At 41.9% G+C, this 21470-nt stretch overlaps 1 protein-coding gene across 4 annotated transcripts in view; it reads right to left on the bottom strand.

The window, feature by feature from the left end:
- The window catches only part of ARHGAP21 (Rho GTPase activating protein 21), a 2418417-nt gene that overhangs the window by 1794724 nt on the left and 602223 nt on the right, over positions 1–21470 (bottom strand). For all 4 annotated transcript variants that reach the window (XM_044089838.1, XM_044089836.1, XM_044089837.1 and 1 more), the window contains exon 3: positions 5356–5380. In XM_044089838.1, the coding sequence (XP_043945773.1) occupies positions 5356–5380 (25 nt within the window). The remainder of the gene's footprint in view (positions 1–5355; positions 5381–21470) is intronic.

Here is a 21470-nt window from a genome sequence, read left to right as displayed (position 1 = left end):
GGAGGGTGGAGATCCCATTCCAGAATTTTTTAGGATTTGTTTTTTTGGCTACTTTGTGGTATGGAGAAATAAGTTTTGTTGTCTGCTATGATAAGCTTTTTGACTCTGTTGCAGAACGCTTTGTATTCATTAAGGGTGGAGGGGGTCTTATTTTTCTGGTAGTGTACCCAAGCTTTGTCTCTAAGGTGCATGGCAGCTAGTGTGTCCTTGGTAAGACATGGGGCAGTTTTGATTTTTATTCTTTTAGTTTTTAGAGGGGCTTATGAATCTAGGAGGTTTATGAATGTTGAGTTGAAGTAGGATATGGCATTATCCAGGGGGAGAGTTTTCAAAGGGCTCCAGTTTATTGATTTTAGTGAGGTAGTGAAGGTACTGGGATTAATGTTTTTTACGGAACGAGTGAAAATATCATAATGAAGTATTTGCAAGGGGGAAGGAAGGCGGTGGGCAAATGTGGGAAGGTGGTCACTGAGGGAGCTGGGAAGTGTGCCACTATTGGAAAAATAATGAAGATGAGAAACTAAGACCCAGTCTAGGATACTACCAGTGGAGAGGTGTTTAGAGGGTCTAGTAGTAGAACTGATTAGCTGAGAGAAATTATAAAGGTTAATATTTAGGGAGTTTGTTAGGGACTGAATGGAGGACCAATTTATGTTCATGTCACCCAAGATTATTGTTTCATTACTAATGTTGGTGGAAAGCCAGGAGAAAATATCTTCGAGTACAGAGACATTGTCCCCAGGGGGAATGTATAGAGAGGCTATGCATATGTATTTGTGTTTATTTTGTTGAAGTATGGCCAAAATTATTTTGGCGTTGTTGAATTGGGGAATAGGTTTAGTATAAGGGTTAAGAGGGAGGGTGAGTATAGGAAAGCTACTCCTCCACCTTTTTTGTGGGTTCCATCTTTTCTGATGATAATATATATATATATATATATATATATATATATATACACACACACACACACACACACACATATATATATATATATATATATATATATATGTGTGTATATATATATATATATATATATATATATATATATATATATATATATATATATATATATATATAGATATACAGGGCTTTATTGTGTATGATCAAACTAATTTAATGCTGAATTGAAAACACTAACAAAAAGTCTGAACATACATAATAGTGAAAACAAAAAATATCGAATGAAATAATATTGAGAAAGGAAAACTATTTCCTCTCTCGATATTAACACTAAAACCCCAATAACATTGGCCTCAAATTCATTTGAATAGAAGCAGTGTTATAGGATGTTTTTTATGAAGGTAAGGTGTAGGGTTAGGGTTAAGGGAAGAAACAGCATTACAATTAGGGTTAGTAATGGGTGCTCACCCTAAAGCTGTACCTTCCCTTAACCCTAACCCTACAACTTACCTTCATAAAAACTTCCTGCAACACTGCCACTATACAAGATACATAATCGGATAAACAAACATTCACAAATTCACACAAATAACACTACATCTATTCTCTAACCAAACCGTAACCTTAACCCTAAGATTCCTAACTCACATACACACACACAAACACTCTCAGCCCTCCAATCCCACATACCCGTCTCAACACTACACACCATCAACGGTTTCACACTCCGCTATCCGTACTGTTGATATTAAACTGCATTCCCTGCATTTGTCGAAGAAAAGGTACTTGGCAAAACACAGGGGACCATCTATATATATATATATATATATATATATATATATATATATATATATATATATATATATAGATAGATATATATATATATATATATATATATATATATATATATATACATACATATAGACAGATATATAAAAAAATATGCAATATATATATACATACACACATATATACACACAAACACACACACACACACACACAAAAGGATGTGAGTGAATCAAGACGCAAGTGGACATCAATACAGTCTGGCTGTCTAAGGTTATGTCACACATCATCATTGTGAGGCTGTCCTGTTATGCAGTGCAAAGTCCCTAGCTCAATGGTTAACCGTATTTAGCAGGTCTGGAATCCCAACTGAGATTCTGACAGACTAAAGATCCCCATTCTCTTGTCCCACGTTTTGAAAGAAAAATGCTGTTAGCTCCTCCAAATCAAACACCCTTAACATAACAAGCATCACTCTCATACAGATGGGCTACTGGAGCACTTCAGTACACTGCTGAAAACCATGTGCCATTTGACTGATAAGGATAGAAAGAACTGAAACTTATTTAAGGTTTTCCATTAGAAAAGCATATTTCCACCCTCTGAACTAGTCCTTGGCCACTACTCTTGAGCTGTGTGGCACACCAGAGACATTTGTAAAGAGGAAAAATGACCTGTATCACAGAGAACTATGACATATCGCCCAGATGCAAGACAGAGAGCAACTACTATGTCTATAATAGAGAATATGGTAAAGGCTCAAGAAGTTTAGAACCACAGCTATCACTGAATTAACTGTATGAAAAGTAAACATTTATATGGCAGTCTATCCAGGGAAGCTAGGCTGAAGGCTACAAAATAAATGTACCAGGATGCACTATTACTGCTAGCTGCATTAGAAAATTTGCAAGGTTAAAAAAAAAAATACAGGATAGTCTCTCCACTGAATCCAAGCTGAAGGCAACAATGTAAACCTGGTCTGGACAAATATAGGTAGCAATGTGAGGTATTATAAGGTGGCAAATCCTGTAAGACAACATGAATGGGATAACACTGTATACATAAAGGCAAAAACAGTGGCAAATGACTACAAACATAAAATGCAATAAACAGGTCATACTGGCTCAGCAAGATTGAAAATCAAAAAATATCAAAATGTTTGACTACCACACCCTCCCTGAAACAGGTCAATAAAAGGCCAGTGGTTTCACTATATCTGCATATTAAAACAAATAAATAAAATAAAGGGCAGTTAAGGCTGTCTAAGATAATTTGACACACAAACACTGCTCTTCTGCTAAAGAATACCAAGATATAAATACTTCAAGGAAGTTACATTACAGGAAAGGAGGATGAAATCAAACATGTTGCCAGTAGGTACCATATAAGGATAGCAGCCACATCAAAGCCTTTAAAAGATCACTGGCAAACATTTTTTTTAAACTTTGTTTTGCAACAAAAGAGTGCGCTCTCACACCTCCTTGTCGTCGTGCACTGATTATACGTGCAGTCTTTGGAACAGGCTAATTAATGTGAAACAGAACAATCTCTATGACACTGTTCAAGAGGAACCTGGACAAGTGGATGGGGCACTGTAAATTCTTACTGGGGATAGAGCCCACAACCCTCCTGGGTAAGGGAAGTCATCACTAAATGCAATCTTGGGTACTGAGTGGCATTTCTATCATACTGTGATGAAATGGCTAGGGTTAAAATGACCTCCGGGTTAGTATCCTAGTAATTGCCTATGATTCTATGATTACAACATTCTGGAACAGAGGCTAATATTCACTGATTGCAATATATACACAGTTAAAATGAAATTAACAACCTGTTAAGTTAACCATCCATCAAAATAATACTGGGTAGCTAATTTGTCAAATTGTTAATTCAACAGGTTGGCATTTAATTTATTACTTAAAACTGTGTCAGGATTACAATTAACACTAATTATGGGGCTACTCACCTAATGATATAATATTTAGGAGTGAGTTTTTAAAATTAATTTTTTTACACTATTACAACAAATTTTGTTTTCCAGCAGAAGAGTTTTCACAGGCATGACGATATATGTGAACACACAACTGTTGAAAAAGGATATTTAAGAAAACACACTCGCTGATATCTTCAAGCAACGTTTTACTCCAGTACTGTAACTCTTACCATGTTACAAATACCACACAAAACAGCAGCTGGAACTGCACCAATAATATAAATGGAAAAGATCAGTGAACAAATTGATTTGATTATCAAGTGAACAGCTTCATATGGGAGATTCAACATCCTCCTTTTCACTGGGATCCATATATTTACACAATAGTTTTGTAGTGCATGGATTGCGGTGATTATGCTCCAAAATTTCAAAAATCAGTTACTCATTAAAGTGGCATGATATCAGACCATAACAGCTGTTAAGCAACCCTTAAGTTGTTAAGGTCTTGTTTAGTGCTACACAGTCACATCTGCCTGTACTGACCAATAAATGACAGTGGCAGCACTGTTGTCTGAAGGGATAATGTGTCCCTTTGTTCTTACAAACTTAGAAAGTAGCTAGAATAAAAGGATGTGTTCACTGGAAGGTTTTATTTTTTTGTCTCGAAAAGGTGCAAATTCTGAAACTCAAATGTACATCACTGTTCACTGACTTCAATCCTTCGTGATTTGTCAACCACTGACTTTATGAGGAACAGAGTACACAAATGAGGCAAAAATCTTGACCATTGAGAGCCATGAAAGTTAAGTGTAAGCGTAAAGGAAAGCATTACATTTGTGACAGCACCCTCCACAGGTGCTTTACAGCTCCGAAAGCCATCAAAACAAAACATAGCACATTTTTTTCCTCTTTTTTTTCTGAAACTAGTAAATATGGACCAGATAAAGCTCCATGCAATACAAAGAATTATGATCTGGTCGCCGATCATAACCCTTTATTACGGGTTCTTGACAAAAATGCCAAGAAATTCACCTCTCGGGGGCATCCATGTCTCAAACATATGACAAACAGATTATGATTGGCGAACCAGTCATAATCGTCTATACTACTGCCAAGGAAGGCACAAACCAGCAAACAAACATGTATGTACAATTTTCATTCCCATTTCTACTTTAACATTCACTAATACATAATTTGAGTTCTACATCATCTTTTCTTCTATTTGAATGATGCAACAGCATTTTCAGGGCAACACTCCATCCTCCCTTTAGGTGCATTTTAGCCCATTTCCAACCATGTTTGCAATATATTATAAACCGTTACTCACATACATCATCCCTTTATTTCCCTCTATGCAAAACAAAAGTTGGATAGCCCCTCCATTTACATCCTTTCACAAGTCCACTTTAGTACCTCCCTTTAAAAACATATCATCTAGACAGCTGTTCTTCTAACCTATTACCTAATCATTCGAGATATGTCATTTCTACTTCCCCTCAATCAGCTAGACAATCAAGCTTTAGACACTATATTACCATAAGACAATATGTGTTGTATACCCAAGTTCATGCTCTCCCAAAGGCAGTACGTTTTTGACAAATTAAATAAGAAACCATCACCTAAAGCAGCTTAGCTTTTCTGGCATACAAGTATCAACAGTGTCTTGATACACTACCTCTATAAATACAGAATACAAAAGCTATAAATTCAATATTAAGAAAACAGTCTCAACTCACCTCCTTTGTTTCGATTCTCTTCATTCTAAAACCAAGAAATTGAAAAATACACCTTTGTAATTCAGTGCATTCAAATAACTCAATGAAAGTATTCAAAATTAGAAAAAGTAAGAACAGTGAACATAATCTTAACTGTTTGTAATCCCTGAAAGATGATACAAAAGCAATTGACAAACTTCATAGCAGCTAACAAACATTTCCGTCAGGAACAAAAGAATTCTGCCAAGAAAAGTGGTGGTGATACAGAAAACTGGTCACTTAATCCATGCCATAAACTCATTTCTTTACCAAGGAGCTCAGACACAGTAACACTACCATTTAGGATGAACATTAAAAAATTATCGAAAATTAAAGTACAGTTGTGTACACTTACCATAAATGTAGATGTTCGAGTGTATTCACTATTGCAGTCATTACATTTGGGTTATCTGCTTGCAGGTAGCCCTCAGACGGCCTGATAAACAAAGTCTTGGGTCCTGCGTCGGTTGCTGTCCCTTCTTCCATGACATCAGGTCGTCGGGGGTATAAAACATGCAGCCAATGCCATTACATCAGTTTTTCTTGCCCCAGATGTCAGGTGCCCACCCAATGGGGAGCAATTAAATAAAAAAGTGCAATGATATACCTCCAACAAAAAAGCAAATACACCAAAAAGGCTTTTAAGCATAGTAAAGGAAAGTAGATGTATAGCCAAAAGAAGAAAGAAGTTAGGAGGCTGAAGGGAGGGTAACCACAACTGCAACAGTGAATACGCTCGAACATCCACATTTATGGTAAATGTACACAACTGTACTATGTTCTTCGTGTTTCACTGTTGCAGTCATTACATTTGGGTAGACTCCCAAAGCTATGGTTGGGTGGAGGAATTTAGATAGCATTAAGATCAGCTATAAGGCCCTGCAAGACTGCAGTGGCAACGCCAGCTCTGGATTTAGAGAAAAAAAGAAAATGATAATGCTTGGTGAAAGTATGTACAGAGATCCAGGAAGCAGCTTCTAGGATGTCCCTGGTAGGGACGCCTCTAAGAAAGGCGGTAGAGGTAGATGTAGCCTTGGTGGAGTGAGGTCTTATCCCCTAGGGGATAGGTTTTCCATGGTGCTTATAGCAGAAATGAATGCAATGGCCTATCCATTTAGAAATGGTTTGCTTTGAAATAGCCTTCCCCTCTGCCACTGCAGCAAATTCCACCAGCAGTTCAGATTTCCTTTGAGGTTTAGTCCTGTCAAAGTAGAATCTAAGTTGTCTGTGCACATCTAAGGAATGCAGTATTCATTCCCCTTTGTTCTGCGGATTGGGAAATAAGGTTGGCAAATGAATAGACTGATTAAGAGCCACACTGGATACCACCTTGGGCATGAAGGATGGATTGGTTCTGAGGAAAACACTGTCCGCATGACAGATGGTGAAAGGCTCCACTGCCATAACGGCCTGTAATTCAGATACCCTTCTAGCTGAAGTGATTGCTAAAAGGAAAGCTGCTTTCCAAGAAAAAAATTTTAAGTATGCAGTAGCAGCTGGCTCGAAAGGAGGTACAGTGAGTTTCTCCAAAACAAAGTTAAGGTCCCAGGCTGGGGTTGGAGCTCTCCTGGGTGGTCTCAAATTTTTGACCTCTCTGAGGAACTGCTTGAGCAGTGAATGAGAGAAGAGGGGAGGTTCTGTGCTATAATGAGCTGAAATGGCTGAGGCGTGGATTTTAATGGAGGAAAAAGACAGGTCCTTGTGGAGCATCTCAGTTAAGTATTGTAAAATCTGAGGTAATTTGGGCGCTGCTGTGCTCATCCCTTGAGACTAGTTCCAGGCACAGAATCTTTTCCATTTGTCAGCATAAGATTTTCTAGTACTAGGTCTCCTTGCCTCTAAGATGACATCCATCACAGGTTTGCTGTGGAATGAAAAGGGTAAATTTAAGTGATTAGCAAGGCTGCAAGGTTCAATGTTGGAAGCTGAGGGTGCAGAAATTAGTTCTCCTGCTGGGACAGCAGGGAAGGGGTCTGACGCAGGTGCCATGGAGATAACTGTGACACACTGCGCAGGAGGGGGTACCAGTGTTGGTGCGGCCAGTCTGGAACAATCAAGATCATCCTTGGTTTGTCCTGTTTGACTTTTAGTAGAACTCTGGGGAGCAGAGGCAACGGGGGGAAGGCGTAGACTGATAGGTTTTTCCGGCTGAAGGACAGAGCATCCACTTTCCAGACTTGTTTGTGGAGAGTCCTTGTGCAAAACCTGTCCAACTGGTAGATTTGGGGGGAGGCAAATAGATCTACGTCTGGGCTCCCCCATTCGCTTGTCAACATGTTGAAAATCCTTGGTTCCAGTTTCCACTTGTGTGGGTCCATGAGGTTTCTGTTTAGTCTGTCTGCCAGTGTATTTAATTTTCCTGGCAGGAATTGAGCTTGTAGGTACACTTGGCAGCTCAAGGCTGTGTTCCACAATGCCATGGCTAGTCTGCAAAGGGGGTAAGAATGTGTACCCCCCGCTTGTTTATGTACCACATAACAGTGGTGTTGTCCGTCTTTACCAAAAGTTGTCCTGGAAGAATGTGGTGCTTGAAGGCTGTCAGAGCATTCTGTACAGCTAACATTTCTTTTTGATTGATATGCAAGAGCATGCGACTTGGGTCCCATTTGCCCTGAATGCACTTCCCTGCCAGGTGAGCCCCCCATGCATAGTCTAATGCGTCTGTTAGGGTTTGGGCGGCAGGGGGTGGTGTGAAAGGTAGTTCCTTGTTTTGGTGGCAGGCCTCTGCCCACCAAAGGAATTCTAGGCGTAGGCAAGGTATGATGGGAATCATTGCTTCTAGATCCCGAGAATGCTGACACCATAGGCTTTTTAGATACCACTGTAGTTTCCTCATATGCAGTCTTGCATATGTAATTAGACGAATGCAGGAGGCCATGAACCCCAAGGCTTGCAATATTTGTCTTACAGATAGCAGGGTTTTTGTAGCCACTTGTTTGAAGTAGGCTGTCAAATGAATTTGTTTCTCTGGCATGAGGTAAGCCATCAGGGAAGTTGTATTCAAGCTTGCTCCCAGGAATATAATTTGTTGACAGGGTACCAGGTGTGATTTCTTTTCGTTTACGATGTTCCCCAGACAAGTTAGAACCCTTTAAACAAAGGCCAGTTGATTCAAAAGTATGTTCTGGCTTTCTGCCTGAATTAGACAATCGTCCAGGTATGGGTATATTTGAATATTTCTTTGCCTGCAAAATGCAATAACTGGAGCTAGGCACTTTGTGAATACCCTGGGCGCAGTAGATAAGCCAAAGCGCAGTGCAGAGAAATGTGTGTAGCCTGCTTTGAAGCGTAGGTATCTTCCGCAAGATTTCCTGATTCGGATGTGCAGGTATGCTTCTTTTAAATCTACTGTTGCCAACCAGGTATCTCTGCCTAGCATAGGAAGTAATTGGTGAAGAGTCAGCATCTTGAATTTTGGAATTTCTAAAAAGGTGTTTAGAGTAGACAGGTTCAGGATAGGATGCCATAAATTGTCTTTTCTGGGTACCAGGAAAAGTCTCGAGTAGAAACCTTGTCCCTTTTCCTCTTCCGGTACCAGTTGAATAGTCCCCATCCTTAAGCCTCTGCCACTGATTTGGGGGTAGGTCCGGCCACTCGCTTGGTGTTGGCAACATGTGGAAGTGAAATCTATATCCCTGGGACACTATATTTAAAACCCATTTGTCCTGGGTAATGAGTTCCCAATTCTTTTCATGAAGAGCAATCTTTCCCCCCAAAGGGGCAGTCAGTTGATAAGTGCTTGGAAATTTTAAACGGAAGTCATTGAGACAGTTTACCATGGGGGGAGTCTTATTACTCACAGATTTGGAAGTGGAGTCCCCCTACTGCTTAGTCCTGTGTGTCCCCTAGGACTGAAACCTGGGGCTTTTGCTGTGTCTGGGTTTGGCTTGAGAAGACCTGGAAGGGGCTGGAAAGAACCAATTCTTAGAGGGCCAGTGCCTACTAAATCTAGGAGGCTGAACTTGTAAGTAATATTTAACAGTTTGCATAGATTTAGCTTTATCTTCCATCTTTTTAAGAACTTCCTCAGCCTTGTTGCCAAACAGGCGGTCCTGATTTAAGGGAACATCTAACAATTTAGCTTTAACATGATTAGGCAAAGACTGCTCCTTTAACCAAGCATACCTTCTGAGCACAGACCCAGTAACAGCAGCCCTGCAAGAGGCCTCTAATGAATCAAAACCACATTGCAAAGTATGTTTTCCAACTTGCTCAGCAGAATGCATTAAATCCTGTAAATCTTTATTTTCCAGTCAGGAATCAACATCATTTTCTGTTTAAGCAATCCAATAACATGTTGCTAATACTTTAACATATGCAGCTTAAAGCCCTAACAGCCAAGGTCGCAGAAGTGTAAACCTTCTTACTCCATCTATCCAGTGCCCTGGAGTCTCTATCAGAAGGGGTTGGATTTTTAGCAGTAGAAGCCATAATGCCCTTGGGCCCCTGTGAAATAGTCTCTGGATCCGCAATAGGGTTTTTAAAAAGGAATTTGTGTGACTCAGGGACCCTGTAGTATCTGTCAGGTTTTCTGGGAGCAGGAGGCAAGGAATCAGGGTCCAAACTAGATTCCAAAAAGGCATCATTAACAATGTCTAGTACAGGAGGAATAGCTAAAAACCTATGCTGAGGTAGGAGTAATAAATCCCTAAGCCTCTTTTTTTGAATCAGAAAAAATCCTGGCTTTCCCAGTGGAAATGCTCCCTTAGAGTATGCAAGGTTTCCCCAAAAGAAAAATCCTATGCAGGGGAAGCAGAGGGAATGGAGTTCTCTGCATCAGAATCCTCATAAATAGAGAAGGGCAAATCCAGATCATCAGAAAAAACAGAATCCTTGTCAGACGATTCAGAAACAACTTCAGTCCTAGGCCTCTTAGAAATGGGGGGTTTGCTTCCCTTGATTAGAATTATTAAATCTTCAGCCATTCTTATTTGCTTTTTAGGCAAAGAGGCCTGAGCATATGGCCTGGGCGTCGTTTTTTAGGTATGGTTCGAGATTTAGGCCAAAGTGAAGAAGGAGATGTCTGTTTAATATGCAAGTCCGTAGGCCTGAATACACCCTCAGAAGCTGGTGCCTGCACAGCAGCTCCGGACCCATCCAAGGTAGAGACACCCACGGGTTCCATATCTGAAGCATCTCGCTGCATACCGGACTCCGAATGGGTCTCAGTAGAGGCCTGCGAATCAGAAGTAGCGGGTATCAGGGGCTGTGAAAGCGCCTCACTGAGTACCGGCGAACTGGCGACTGGTTTAGGAGAAGCGTCGGCGGCAGTTTTGGACCTCGGCAGCTTGTCTCAGTCTTTATCTTTGTATTTTTTCGGAATCCCGATAGTCGGGTGGCTAACAGATGACATTTTGGGATAATTAAACCGAGAACAAAAATATTTAGAGGCGAAAATATACTGATGACGGATAGTGTGCTGATTAAATAAAGCACAAAACCGACAGCAAGGTACGTCGTGGTCAGGGCCTAGGCAAGGAATACAATGTGTGAATGAAAATCTTTATGAGATATTTGCTTTCCACAGGTAATGCTTATTAACTTTTACTGACATCGGTAAGGAGCAAGAAAATGTTTCCCCAATGGGGTACTTAGCTGAACATATGAGCTTTTTTATTATGCAGAGTATATCCACAGCTATAAACTATTTTCAAATATGACTGAAAAACAAGTACACACCGGTCAAGTCTATGCTATACATTTTTCAGACAAAAATACAGTTCGTATTTCAGTTTGCTCAGAATAGTCAGTCAATGTAATGGAATTGCATAACGGTAAAAAAGAAAAGCTATGTAAGAACTTAGCATTAACAGTAGATATCTGATGGATGACTTCTGCAGCATTTCTAAGAGATGGGGTATCCTGCCAAGGAAAGCCGTACATTCAGTCAGCATAACAAAGTCAGGGTGTCCTCTTCTCGCACCACATCATTGATGTATGATCTCATCCTAAAGGAGGCAAGAGACACACAATGGAAGTAAGGGTTGCCCCAGGCCAAACAGCTACGGCAAGAAGCAGAGGCAACTATACACATATGAAGAAATCAAAAAAAAGGAGAGGTAAAATAACAATCCACCTCTGCCAAACAAAAAAAAGGGGGGAAGGAGGGTGGAATATAATACTGCAACAGTGATCAGTCAGAGATGTACTGTTGTGCTAAGTTCTTGCACAACTGTACTATGTCCCTCCTTAGAGCACTGCTGCAGTACTACTAACAGAAGGGAGATTCCCAAAGTGGTCTATGAAGGAATATCGGGGAAAGATTGAGCTGAGCTGTGGTCTAGAAAACCCTGAAAGACAGACCTAGCAAACTCTGCTCTAGTCCTACAGAATACATCAATTTGTAATGTTTACTGAACGCATGAACAGAAGACCAAAAAGCCTCAAGGATACCGCTAGACTCCATATCTTTGAAGAAAGCTCAAGAAGAGGCTGCATTACTAGCAGAATTTGCTTTTACTGGATCCTATAGCTGCTTGCCAAGGAATGAATAGCACCATGAAATAACCTTAGAAATCCAGTTAAAAATAATCTGCTTGGAAACATTAGAACCTGAGCTCTTGACGTGGAAAAATACAAAAGGCTGTCCAGATTTTCTGCTAATTTTGTTTTTTAGCCAAGTAAAATCTGAACTGTCTATATACATCAAAGAAATGCAGAAAGATTCTCTCTCCCTTTTACTTGGAAAAGGAGAGTCAAGTTGATGGTCTGATTCATACAACCTCAGTCATACAGGAAGGGTAAGGCTTAAGAGTAGCTTTATCCTTATGGCAAATAAAGTCACCAGCAACACTGTTTTCCCCACGTACAGAACATTAAAGCAGCAGCAGCAGCAGTAGCAGGCTCAAACAAGATAGGATAAGTTCTTTCAGGACAAAGGTCAGATCCCAAGAAGAGGGAATGGCTCCCCTTGATAGCTGATATGTAGGACACATTTCAAAAACTGTTTATCTCAAAATAAGCAGAAGGTGGAGCTCAGATGGGGTCTTTGTAGCAACCAACTGACAGATAACTTGACGTACTGCCTCCTAAATGTATGCAACCTTGGCAAGTACCATTGGCATATAAAACGCTGGACAGCAGATCCATTCTGGGTCTCTTAAGCTGCTTCTTAGGCGGAAGAGGGATCTTCAAGGATGCAGATTCTGCCATCTTGGAATGGGCCAAACATTTGAGGCACTATGTCTCTAGAAAGGTGTTGAGACATGAAAGCCTCAACAGTACAGTTGTGTAAGTTGAACTTACCATAATAGTAGATGTTCAAATGATCACTGCTGCAGTAGTGGGTTATATCTTGCCAAGGATACAACAGATGATTAGCTTCCAAAGCTTCAGGGAACATTCCATGCACCCAAACTGTCAAGCAGCTTGACCTGAGCTAACATAAAGACAAGTATGGGCACGAAGCCCTTCAGAGCTTTCCTGCCAGCAGGAAGTGGGAAGCTGAGTCCTGAAAGGACTACACTTGGAACAACAAAACATAAATGTCCACACACTGGCATAAAAACACACCAAAAAACAAGGGGGTAGAGGGAGGAAGTGACTACTACATCAATGATCATTCGAGCATCTACTGCTATGCCAAGTTCAACATGTACAACTGTACTATGCTCATCATACTGATCACTGCTCCAGTAGCCATAACTATATTAGTAGGTTACCAAAGCTAATTACATTTAGGAGGTAGAAGGAAAAGAGTTCAGAAACCCCTGAATAATGAGCTTTTCTAGGACCAATCTGGACCTAGAGAAGGAATCAAGCTTATACTGCTTTGTAAAAGTACATACAGAGGACCAAGTATCAGCTTTTAGAATATTTCTAGAATCCAACCCTTTCCAAAAGCCATAGATGAGGTTAGGATGACCCTGTGTGGAACAGATATAATGCTATAGTGAATACAACAGAAGATAACAGCTTTAGACAACCATTTGGAAATTTGTCACAAGTTGTCCCTTCTTACCTTCACAAGAAACAAAAACTTGATGTAGAGATCTTAAGAGATCTAGGTCTCTCAAGACAGTACCAGAGTTGTCTGTGTGGACATCCAAGGTATGAAGTATCCTTCTCAGTTTTAGATTCAGTATGAAAATGGGGAGATGGACAGTTTGGCTTAAAGTAAACTTGATACCACTTTAGGTACACAAAAAGGATTAGTTCTTAAAAAAAACCTTGCCCCTATCAAAAATGAGGTAGGGTCGACTCAACCTAAGAACTTGCAACTCAGATACCCTTCTTGCAGAGGTTAGAGCAATCAGTAAAACTGTTGTCAATGTTAAGAACCTCAAGTCAGCCAGATTAGCGGATTCAGAGTGAGTGTTAGCTTCCCTTACACAAAACTAATAAACCACACCTTGACTGAAGCCACTATCCCCTCTCTCTAGAAGGTTTCCCATGTCATTCCCCTTCATAAAGGAGGGACTTCTTTAGACCTCTCAAACTTCTGACCAATAGCCATACTATCACAATTGGCCAAAATTATGGAAAAGTGCATCAACAACCAATTAATGCACAATCTCACACAAAATAAACTACCGGCCAACTCTCAGCATGGTTTTAGGTCACACCACAGCACCACATCAGCCCTCCTATCCTTCTCTAACTCTATCAACATCAACCAAAACAATAACAAACTTACCTCTGCTCTCTTCCTAGATCTCTCTTAGGCCTTTGCTATGGTCAATCACCAACTGCTTCTCCGTACCCTGAAGGAACTGTCATTGAATAGTAGCTCTGTTAAATGGTTCCAATCTTACCTGTCTGATAGGCAACAAGTAGTTTTATGGCAGAATACCCTATCCACATGTCTACCCATTATTCTAGGAGTCCCCCAAGGCTCCATACTAGGACCACTACTCTTCTCAGTCTTTATCAATGACCTACCCACCATCGCTCCCAAGGCCACCTGCATCCAATATGCGGACGACTCTACTTTAATATGTACCGCCTCCTCCTCAACTGAGCTTATGACCCTAACCCAGAATACTTTCAATGATGTAGAAAAATGGTTCACAAACTGTCAGCTTCTATTAAACCCCAATAGAACTCAACTGCTCATCTTTTCCCCCACCTGCAAATCCTTCTCACCATTCCTTACTATAAGTTCCAGCAAAGGCACAATTATATCCCCAGATACTCACAAAAAATTCCTGGACATCACGGTCGATAATGCCCTAAAATATGATATCCATGTCAATCAAACCATCAAATATGTCAACAAAATACTGAGCTCCCTATACAGGATCAAACCCTTCCTCACTCCTTTTGCAGGAAAGTACAGTTGTGTACCTACCATAAATGTAGATGTTCGAGTGTATTCACTGTTGCAGTCATTACTCTGGGGTTATCCTGCTGGCAGGCTACCTGCAGTCGGCCAGAATTCCAAAGTCTAGGTCTGGAATCGGTTGCTGTCGCCTCCTCCCTGATGTCAGTGCGCCAGGATAATAAAAGATGCAGCAGACGCCATTTTCTTCAGTTTTTCTTGCCCCAGATGTCAGGTGCCCCCAAAAAGGTAGGCTAAAAAATTATGCCAATAATTATGCATGCAGTAAAATAAACATTTCCTTCATCTATAAGCAAATACACCACATAGGTTGTATAGAATACAGAAGTATAGGCAAGTCCCAGCAAAGAAAAGGGGGATGGTGGGTAACCTGGACTGCAACAGTGAATACACTGAACATCTACATTTATGGTAGGTACACAGCTGTACTATGTTCATCGTGTTTCACTGTTGCAGTCATTACTCTTGGGTTGAATCCCAAAGCTAAGGCTGGGTGGCTGGGCCTAAATAGGATTAGGAGAGGCTATAAGGCCTTGCAGAACTGCAGTGATGAAGCCTGCTCTGGATTTAGAGTAGAGAGGTAAATGGTAGTACTTTGTAAAAGTGTGCACTGAACTCCAAGTTGCAGCCTCTAAAATGTCTTTAGTTGGTACTCCTCTGAGAATGGCTGCTGTAGTGGCTGCTGCCCTGGTAGAATGAGGCCTAATGCCCTTGGGCACTGATTTGCCATGTTGTGAGTAGCAGAAACGAATGCAGTGGCCTATCCATTTTGAAATAGTCTGTTTTGAGATAGGCTTTCCTTGAGATCCTGCAGCATATGCCACTAAAAGTTGCTCAGTTTTTCTGAAAGCTGTAGTTCTGCCCAAGTAGAAGCGTAGTTGTCTGTGTATGTCCAAGGAATGCAGAAGTCTCTCACCCTTGTTCTGTGGGTTTGGATAAAAGGTAGGCAAATGAATGGTTTGGTTAAGGGCCACACTGGACACTACACCTTAGGCATAAATGCTGGGTTCATCCTTAGAAAAACCCTGTCTGGATGGAAAATGATGAAAGGTTCCACAGCCATGAGTACCTGTAGCTCTGAAACTCGTCTTGCAGAGGTTATTGCTAGAGCTGTTTTCCAAGATAAAAACTTTATATCAGCTGTATTGGCTGGCTCAAAAGGCAGCAGTGTGAGTTTTTCCAAGACATAATTGAAGTCCCATGAAGGTATTGGGGCTCTCCTTGGAGGTCTTATGTTTTTGGCCCCTCTGAGGTACTGCCTTAGTAATGGATGAGAAAAAATAGGAGGTTCCGTATTGTAGTGAGCTGAAATGGCAGGCATGAATTTTAATTGATGAAAAGGATAGGCCCTTGTCCAGCATCTCAGTTAGGTATTGTAAAATCTGAGGAATATTTGTAACAGATGTGTCAATTCCTTGTGCCTGGTTCCAAGCACCAAATCTTTTCCATTTTTCTGCATAAGATTTTCTGGTACTGGGCCTCCTGGCCTCCAAAATAACATCCATCACTGCTTTAGAGAGAGGAGTGTTTTGAATGGTTACATCATCCGCCATGCTGCCAGATTTAGGGTCCTGAGTTGGCTGTGCAGAATCTGATTGTTTCGCTGGGTCAGTAAGTGAGGAATTAGAGGCAATGCCCAGGCTGGGCCTTGAGACAAGCTTTTTAGGATTGGGTACCAGTGCTGGCATGGCCAGTCTGGGGCAATCAGAATCACTCTTGGCTTCTCTTGTCTGACCTTTAGGAGTACCTTGGGGAGGAGAGGCAGAGGAGGAAAGGCATATACTGTTAGAGTTTTCCAGCTGAATGACAGAGCATCCACTTTCCATGCTTGCTTGTGATAAGTCCTTGTGCAGAATTTCTGTAGTTGGCAGTTGTGAGGGGAAGCAAATAGATCTGTGTCTGGGCATCCCCATTCCTTTGTTATCATGCTGAAGACTTGTGGATCCAGTTTCCACTCGTGGGGATCCGTGAGGTTTCTGCTTAGTTCGTCTGCCAGAGTATTGTTCTTTCCTGGCAGGAATTGTGCTTGCAGGTGTACTTGATAAGTCAATGCTGTGTCCCACAAAGTCATGGCTTGTCTGCATAGGGGGTAGGAATGTGTGCCTCCCTGCTTGGTTATGTACCACATGACTGTAGTATTGTCCGTCCTTATCAGTAGTGGCCCTGGATAGAGTAGATCTTTGAAAGCTGTCAGGGCATTCTGAACAGCTAGCATCTCTTTTTGATTAATATGTAGATGCATTTGGCTTGTGGACCATGTGCCCTGAATACATTTTCCGGCATGTGTGCTCCCCAGGCATAATCTGATGCATCTCTTGTTATTGACTGCCTGGCTGTGGGTAGAGTGAATGGCTGTTCCTTGTTGAGGTGACAGGCATGTGCCCACCATCGAAAAGTACAGTTTTGTACCTACCATAAATGTAGATGTCCGATAGGTATGCATCTGCAGTCATAACATATGGGTTGTCCTGCCTCAGGCAGCCCTTCGGTCGGCCGGATTCCAAAGTCTGGGTCTGGCCTCGGCTGATGTCGCACTTCACCCGACGTCATAACTCCTGGGGTATAAAGGCATCAGCCGACGCCATTTTCCTCAGTGTTTCTTGCCCCAGATGCCAGGTGCCCTCTAGGAAGGCTAAATTTGGATAAAGTAGAAAAATTCCAAACAGTAGAAATCACAAAGTATATATACATATATACATACAAACAAATACACCATAATAGATTCCCCCAGCTAGCTAAGAGAGGAGTAAGTACCCTAGGAATACCACAGAGGGGAAGGAGGGTGGGTAATCCTGACTGCAGATGCATACCTATCGGACATCTACATTTATGGTAGGTACAAAACTGTACTATGTCCTTCAAGGATGCATCTGCAGTCATAACATATGGGTAGAATACCATAGCTAAACTGGGGGGAGAGGCACTAAGATAATGATGGTGTAGTTAAGATCTCTTGTAAAACTGCACTTGCAAAACCTGCTCGGGATCTGGAGTATAAAGGAAGATTGTAATGCTTGGCAAATGTATGCACGGAGCTCCAAGTAGCAGCTTCTAAAATGTCTTTGGTAGCCACTCCTCGTAGGAAAGCTGTAGTGGTGGCTGTAGCTCTTGTGGAGTGAGGCCTGATATTTTCAGGAGTTGTCTTTCCATGAAAAGAGTAACAGAATCGAATGCAATTTCCTATCCATTTTGAAATTGTCAGTTTGGAAATTGCTTTTCCTTGCACTCCTGTTGCATATGCTACCAGAAGCTGGTCAGTTTTTCTGTTGGTCTTAGTTCTGTCCAGATAGTAGCGCAGTTGCCTGTGTACATCCAAGGTGTGCAGTAGTTTTTCCCCCCTGTTCTGTGGGTTAGGGAAGAACGTAGGTAAATGAATAGCTTGGTTCAAGGATACTCTGGATACCACCTTTGGCATGAAAGTAGGATTGGTTCTCAGAGACACTCTATCCTGGTGAAAGATAAGGAAAGGCTGCACTGCCATTAAGGCCTGTAACTCGGATACCCTTCTTGCTGAAGTGATTGCTAGAAGGAAGGCAGTTTTCCAAGATAAGAACTGTAAGTCTGCTGATGCTGCTGGTTCAAAAGGGGGAAGTGTTAATTTTTCCAGCACAAAACTGAGATCCCATGCAGGTAGAGGTGGTTTCCTTGGAGGTTTTACATTTTTGATCCCTCTTAGAAATTGCCTGAGGAGAGGTTGAGAGAAGATAGGAGGATCCATGTTGTACTCTGCTGAAATTGCTGAAGCATGATTTTTAATGGACGAATAGGACATGCCATTGTGGAACAGTTCTGCTAAGTATTCTAGGATGTGTGCTAGGTTTGCCAGTGTGACATCCGTTCCCTTTGATGCACTCCAAATGAGGAATCTCTTCCATTTGGCTGAGTATGTTTTCCTTGTGGAGGGTCTTCAAGCCTCCAGGATAATGTCCTTGACCCTCTGAGATAAAACAGGTTGGTTTTGCTTTATGCAATTTTCCAGGCAGTTAGCTGCAGTGTTTTCAAGTTTGGATGCAGGGTCTTGTAGTTGTTCTGTGTTAGAAGTAAAGGCCATAGAGGTAGAGGCCATGAGTTCGTCCGAGACATGCTTCTCAGTAGCGGGTACCAATGCTGCCTAGGCCAGTCTGGAGCTATCAGAATTACCTTTGGCTGTTCCTCCCTGATCTTCAGTAGAACTTTGTACATCAATGGGAGAGGTGGAAAGGCATAAACTGTCAGGGCCTTCCAGCTGAAAGAAAGGGAGTCCACCCTCCAGGCTTGTGGGTGGTAATCTCTTGAGCAGAATTTCTTCAGTTGGTGGTTGAGTGGGGAGGCGAACAGGTCTATCTCTGGCATTCCCCATGTCTTTGTTATGGTTTTGAAGATGTCTGGATGCAGCATCCATTCGTGAGCATCCGTGGTAGTTCTGCTTAATCTGTCTGCTAGTGAATTTTCTTTTCCTGGTACGAATCTGGCCTGCAGTTGAATGTTGAAAGTCAGGCCTAGGTTCCACAGATCCATTGCCATCCGGCATAGAGGGTAGGAATGTGTGCCTCCCTGTTTGTTGATGTACCACATGACTGTGGTATTGTCCGTCCTTATCAGCAGGTTGCTGTAGGAATGATTTGAATGCCTCGATTGCATGCTTCACTGCCAGCATCTCCTTTAGATTTATGTGTAGATTCAGCTGGTCTTGGGACCATAGGCCTTGGATACACTTGTCTTCCATGTGTGCCCCCCAGCCTAGGTCTGAGGCGTCCGTGGTGATGGTTTGCCTTGGTTGTGGTTTGTGGAAAGGCAACCCTCTGTTGGTCTGGCAGGCCTGAGCCCACCACAGGAATTCTTGTTTCAGGCATGGAATGATTGGTATCATGGTTTCTAGACTGTGTCTGTGTTGAGACCATACATTCCTTAGGTACCATTGTAATTTTCTCATATGCAGTCTGGCATGAGGGATCAAGATTATGCAGGATGCCATGTAACCCAGGGCCTGCAGGACTTTCCTTGCAGTAAGCTGAGTTTGTCTTGTCAATGCCATGAAGTAAACTGGAAGTTGCTTTTGTTTTTCTTCTGTGAGAAAAGCCATCTGAGTTATTGTGTCCAGTTCTGCACCCAAAAATGTTATCCTTTGGGATGGAACTAGTCTTGACTTCTGTATGTTGACTGTGTATCCCAAGGCTTGCAGCAGTTGTATGACATAAGTAAAATCCTTTATTATTTTTGTCTTGTTGTCCGCTTGTATTAGGCAGTCGTCCAGGTATGGATAGATTTGAATTCCCTGAAGCCTGCAATGTGCAATTACTGATGCCAGGCATTTCGTGAATACTCTGGGTGCAGTAGATAAGCCAAAGGGCAATGCTGAGAATTGATAATGCTCTGATCCTGCAAGAAATCTGAGGTGTCTTCTGCAATCTGGTCGTATGGGGACGTGCAGGTATTCCTCCTTGAGATCTAGAGTCACCAGCCAAGACTCCTTGCCCAACATGGGAAGAAGTTGCTGTAAGGTCAGCATCTTGAATTTTGGTACTATGAGATATGTGTTCAGTGCGGACAAGTCGAGAATAGGCCTCCATTGAGTTTCTTTTCTTGGTACAAGGAATAGTCTGGAGTAAAATCCTTGGCCTTGTTCCATAGATGGTACCTTTTCTATTGCTCTCATCCTTAGTAAGTTGATGATTTGTTTTAGAGCCTCTGACTTCTGGCTTGATGGAAGGTTTGGCATTCCTCTCTTTTTTGGTAAAGTGTGGAAGTGAAACCTGTAGCCTTTGTCTATTGTTTGCAAAGTCCATTTGTCTCCTGTAATGCAATGCCAGTTTTTTGAAAATAAAGCTAACTTTCCGCCCAAGGGTGCTTCCAGTTGTTCCCTGGTAGGCGGAATTAGAGTCAAGTCATTGTGTCTGTCCTGTGGAAGTGGTTGCAGTCGTAGCTGTGGCGGCACTCCTCTGGTTGTCAGGTTGCCACTGACGGCCCCTGTAGGCACCCCTTGATTGACCTCTGCCTCTTGGGCATCTATTTCTGCCTCTCTGCGCTCTGGAGGTGTCTGGAAAGGTCCAATTCTTTGAAGGCCAATTTCTACTGAACCTCGGAGGTTGGACCTGCAGAAAATCCTTGACTGTTTGCACAGATTTTGCTTTTTCTTCCACTTTCTTTAGAACTTCCTGTGCAGGACAGCCAAATAAAATTTGTTTCTCCATAGGGGCATCTAGGAGTTTAGACTTAACATGGTCTGGCAAGGATTGCTCTTTTAGCCAGGCATGCCTTCGAATCACTGCTCCAGTCATAGCTGATCTAAATGAAGCCTCCAGTGCATCATAGCCACATTTTAAGAAATGATTACTGACCTGCTGTGAGTTGTGTACCAAATCCTGAAGGGACTTATGGTCTAAAGGTTCATGAGAGGAAAGCTTTTTATTCAGCTGATCTAACAAAAATTCCTGGTACTGTATCATGTGAAATTGACAGTTTAAAGCCCTGGCAGAAAGAGTAGCAGATGTATAAACCTTTTTACCCCATCGCTCTAATGCTCTAGATTCTCTTTCAGAGGGTAGGGGGTTCTTGGCAGAGGCAGCTGCAACACCCTTAGGGCCCTGAGAAATGGTTTCTGGGTCTGCAGCGTGGGCCTTATACAAGTGGAAGTGAGAATCCGGGACCCTGTAATATCTGTCAGGTTTGGCAGGGGCCGGGGGAAGAGAATCAGGGGCAGAACTGGCATCATTGTATGCATCAACAACAACTGATAGTACAGGTGGTATGGCTAAAGGCCTATGCTGTGGTAAGTGTAAAAAGTCCTTAGCCTTTTCCTAGAATCAGAAAAATCCTGACCCTGCCATTGGAAGTGTTC

This window comes from Protopterus annectens, chromosome 12.part0 (assembly GCF_019279795.1).
Source record: "Protopterus annectens isolate FY-2018-M chromosome 12.part0, PAN1.0, whole genome shotgun sequence".
In the NCBI taxonomy this organism is placed as follows: Eukaryota; Metazoa; Chordata; order Ceratodontiformes; family Protopteridae; genus Protopterus; species Protopterus annectens.
This window is presented reverse-complemented; position numbering and strand designations above follow the sequence as displayed.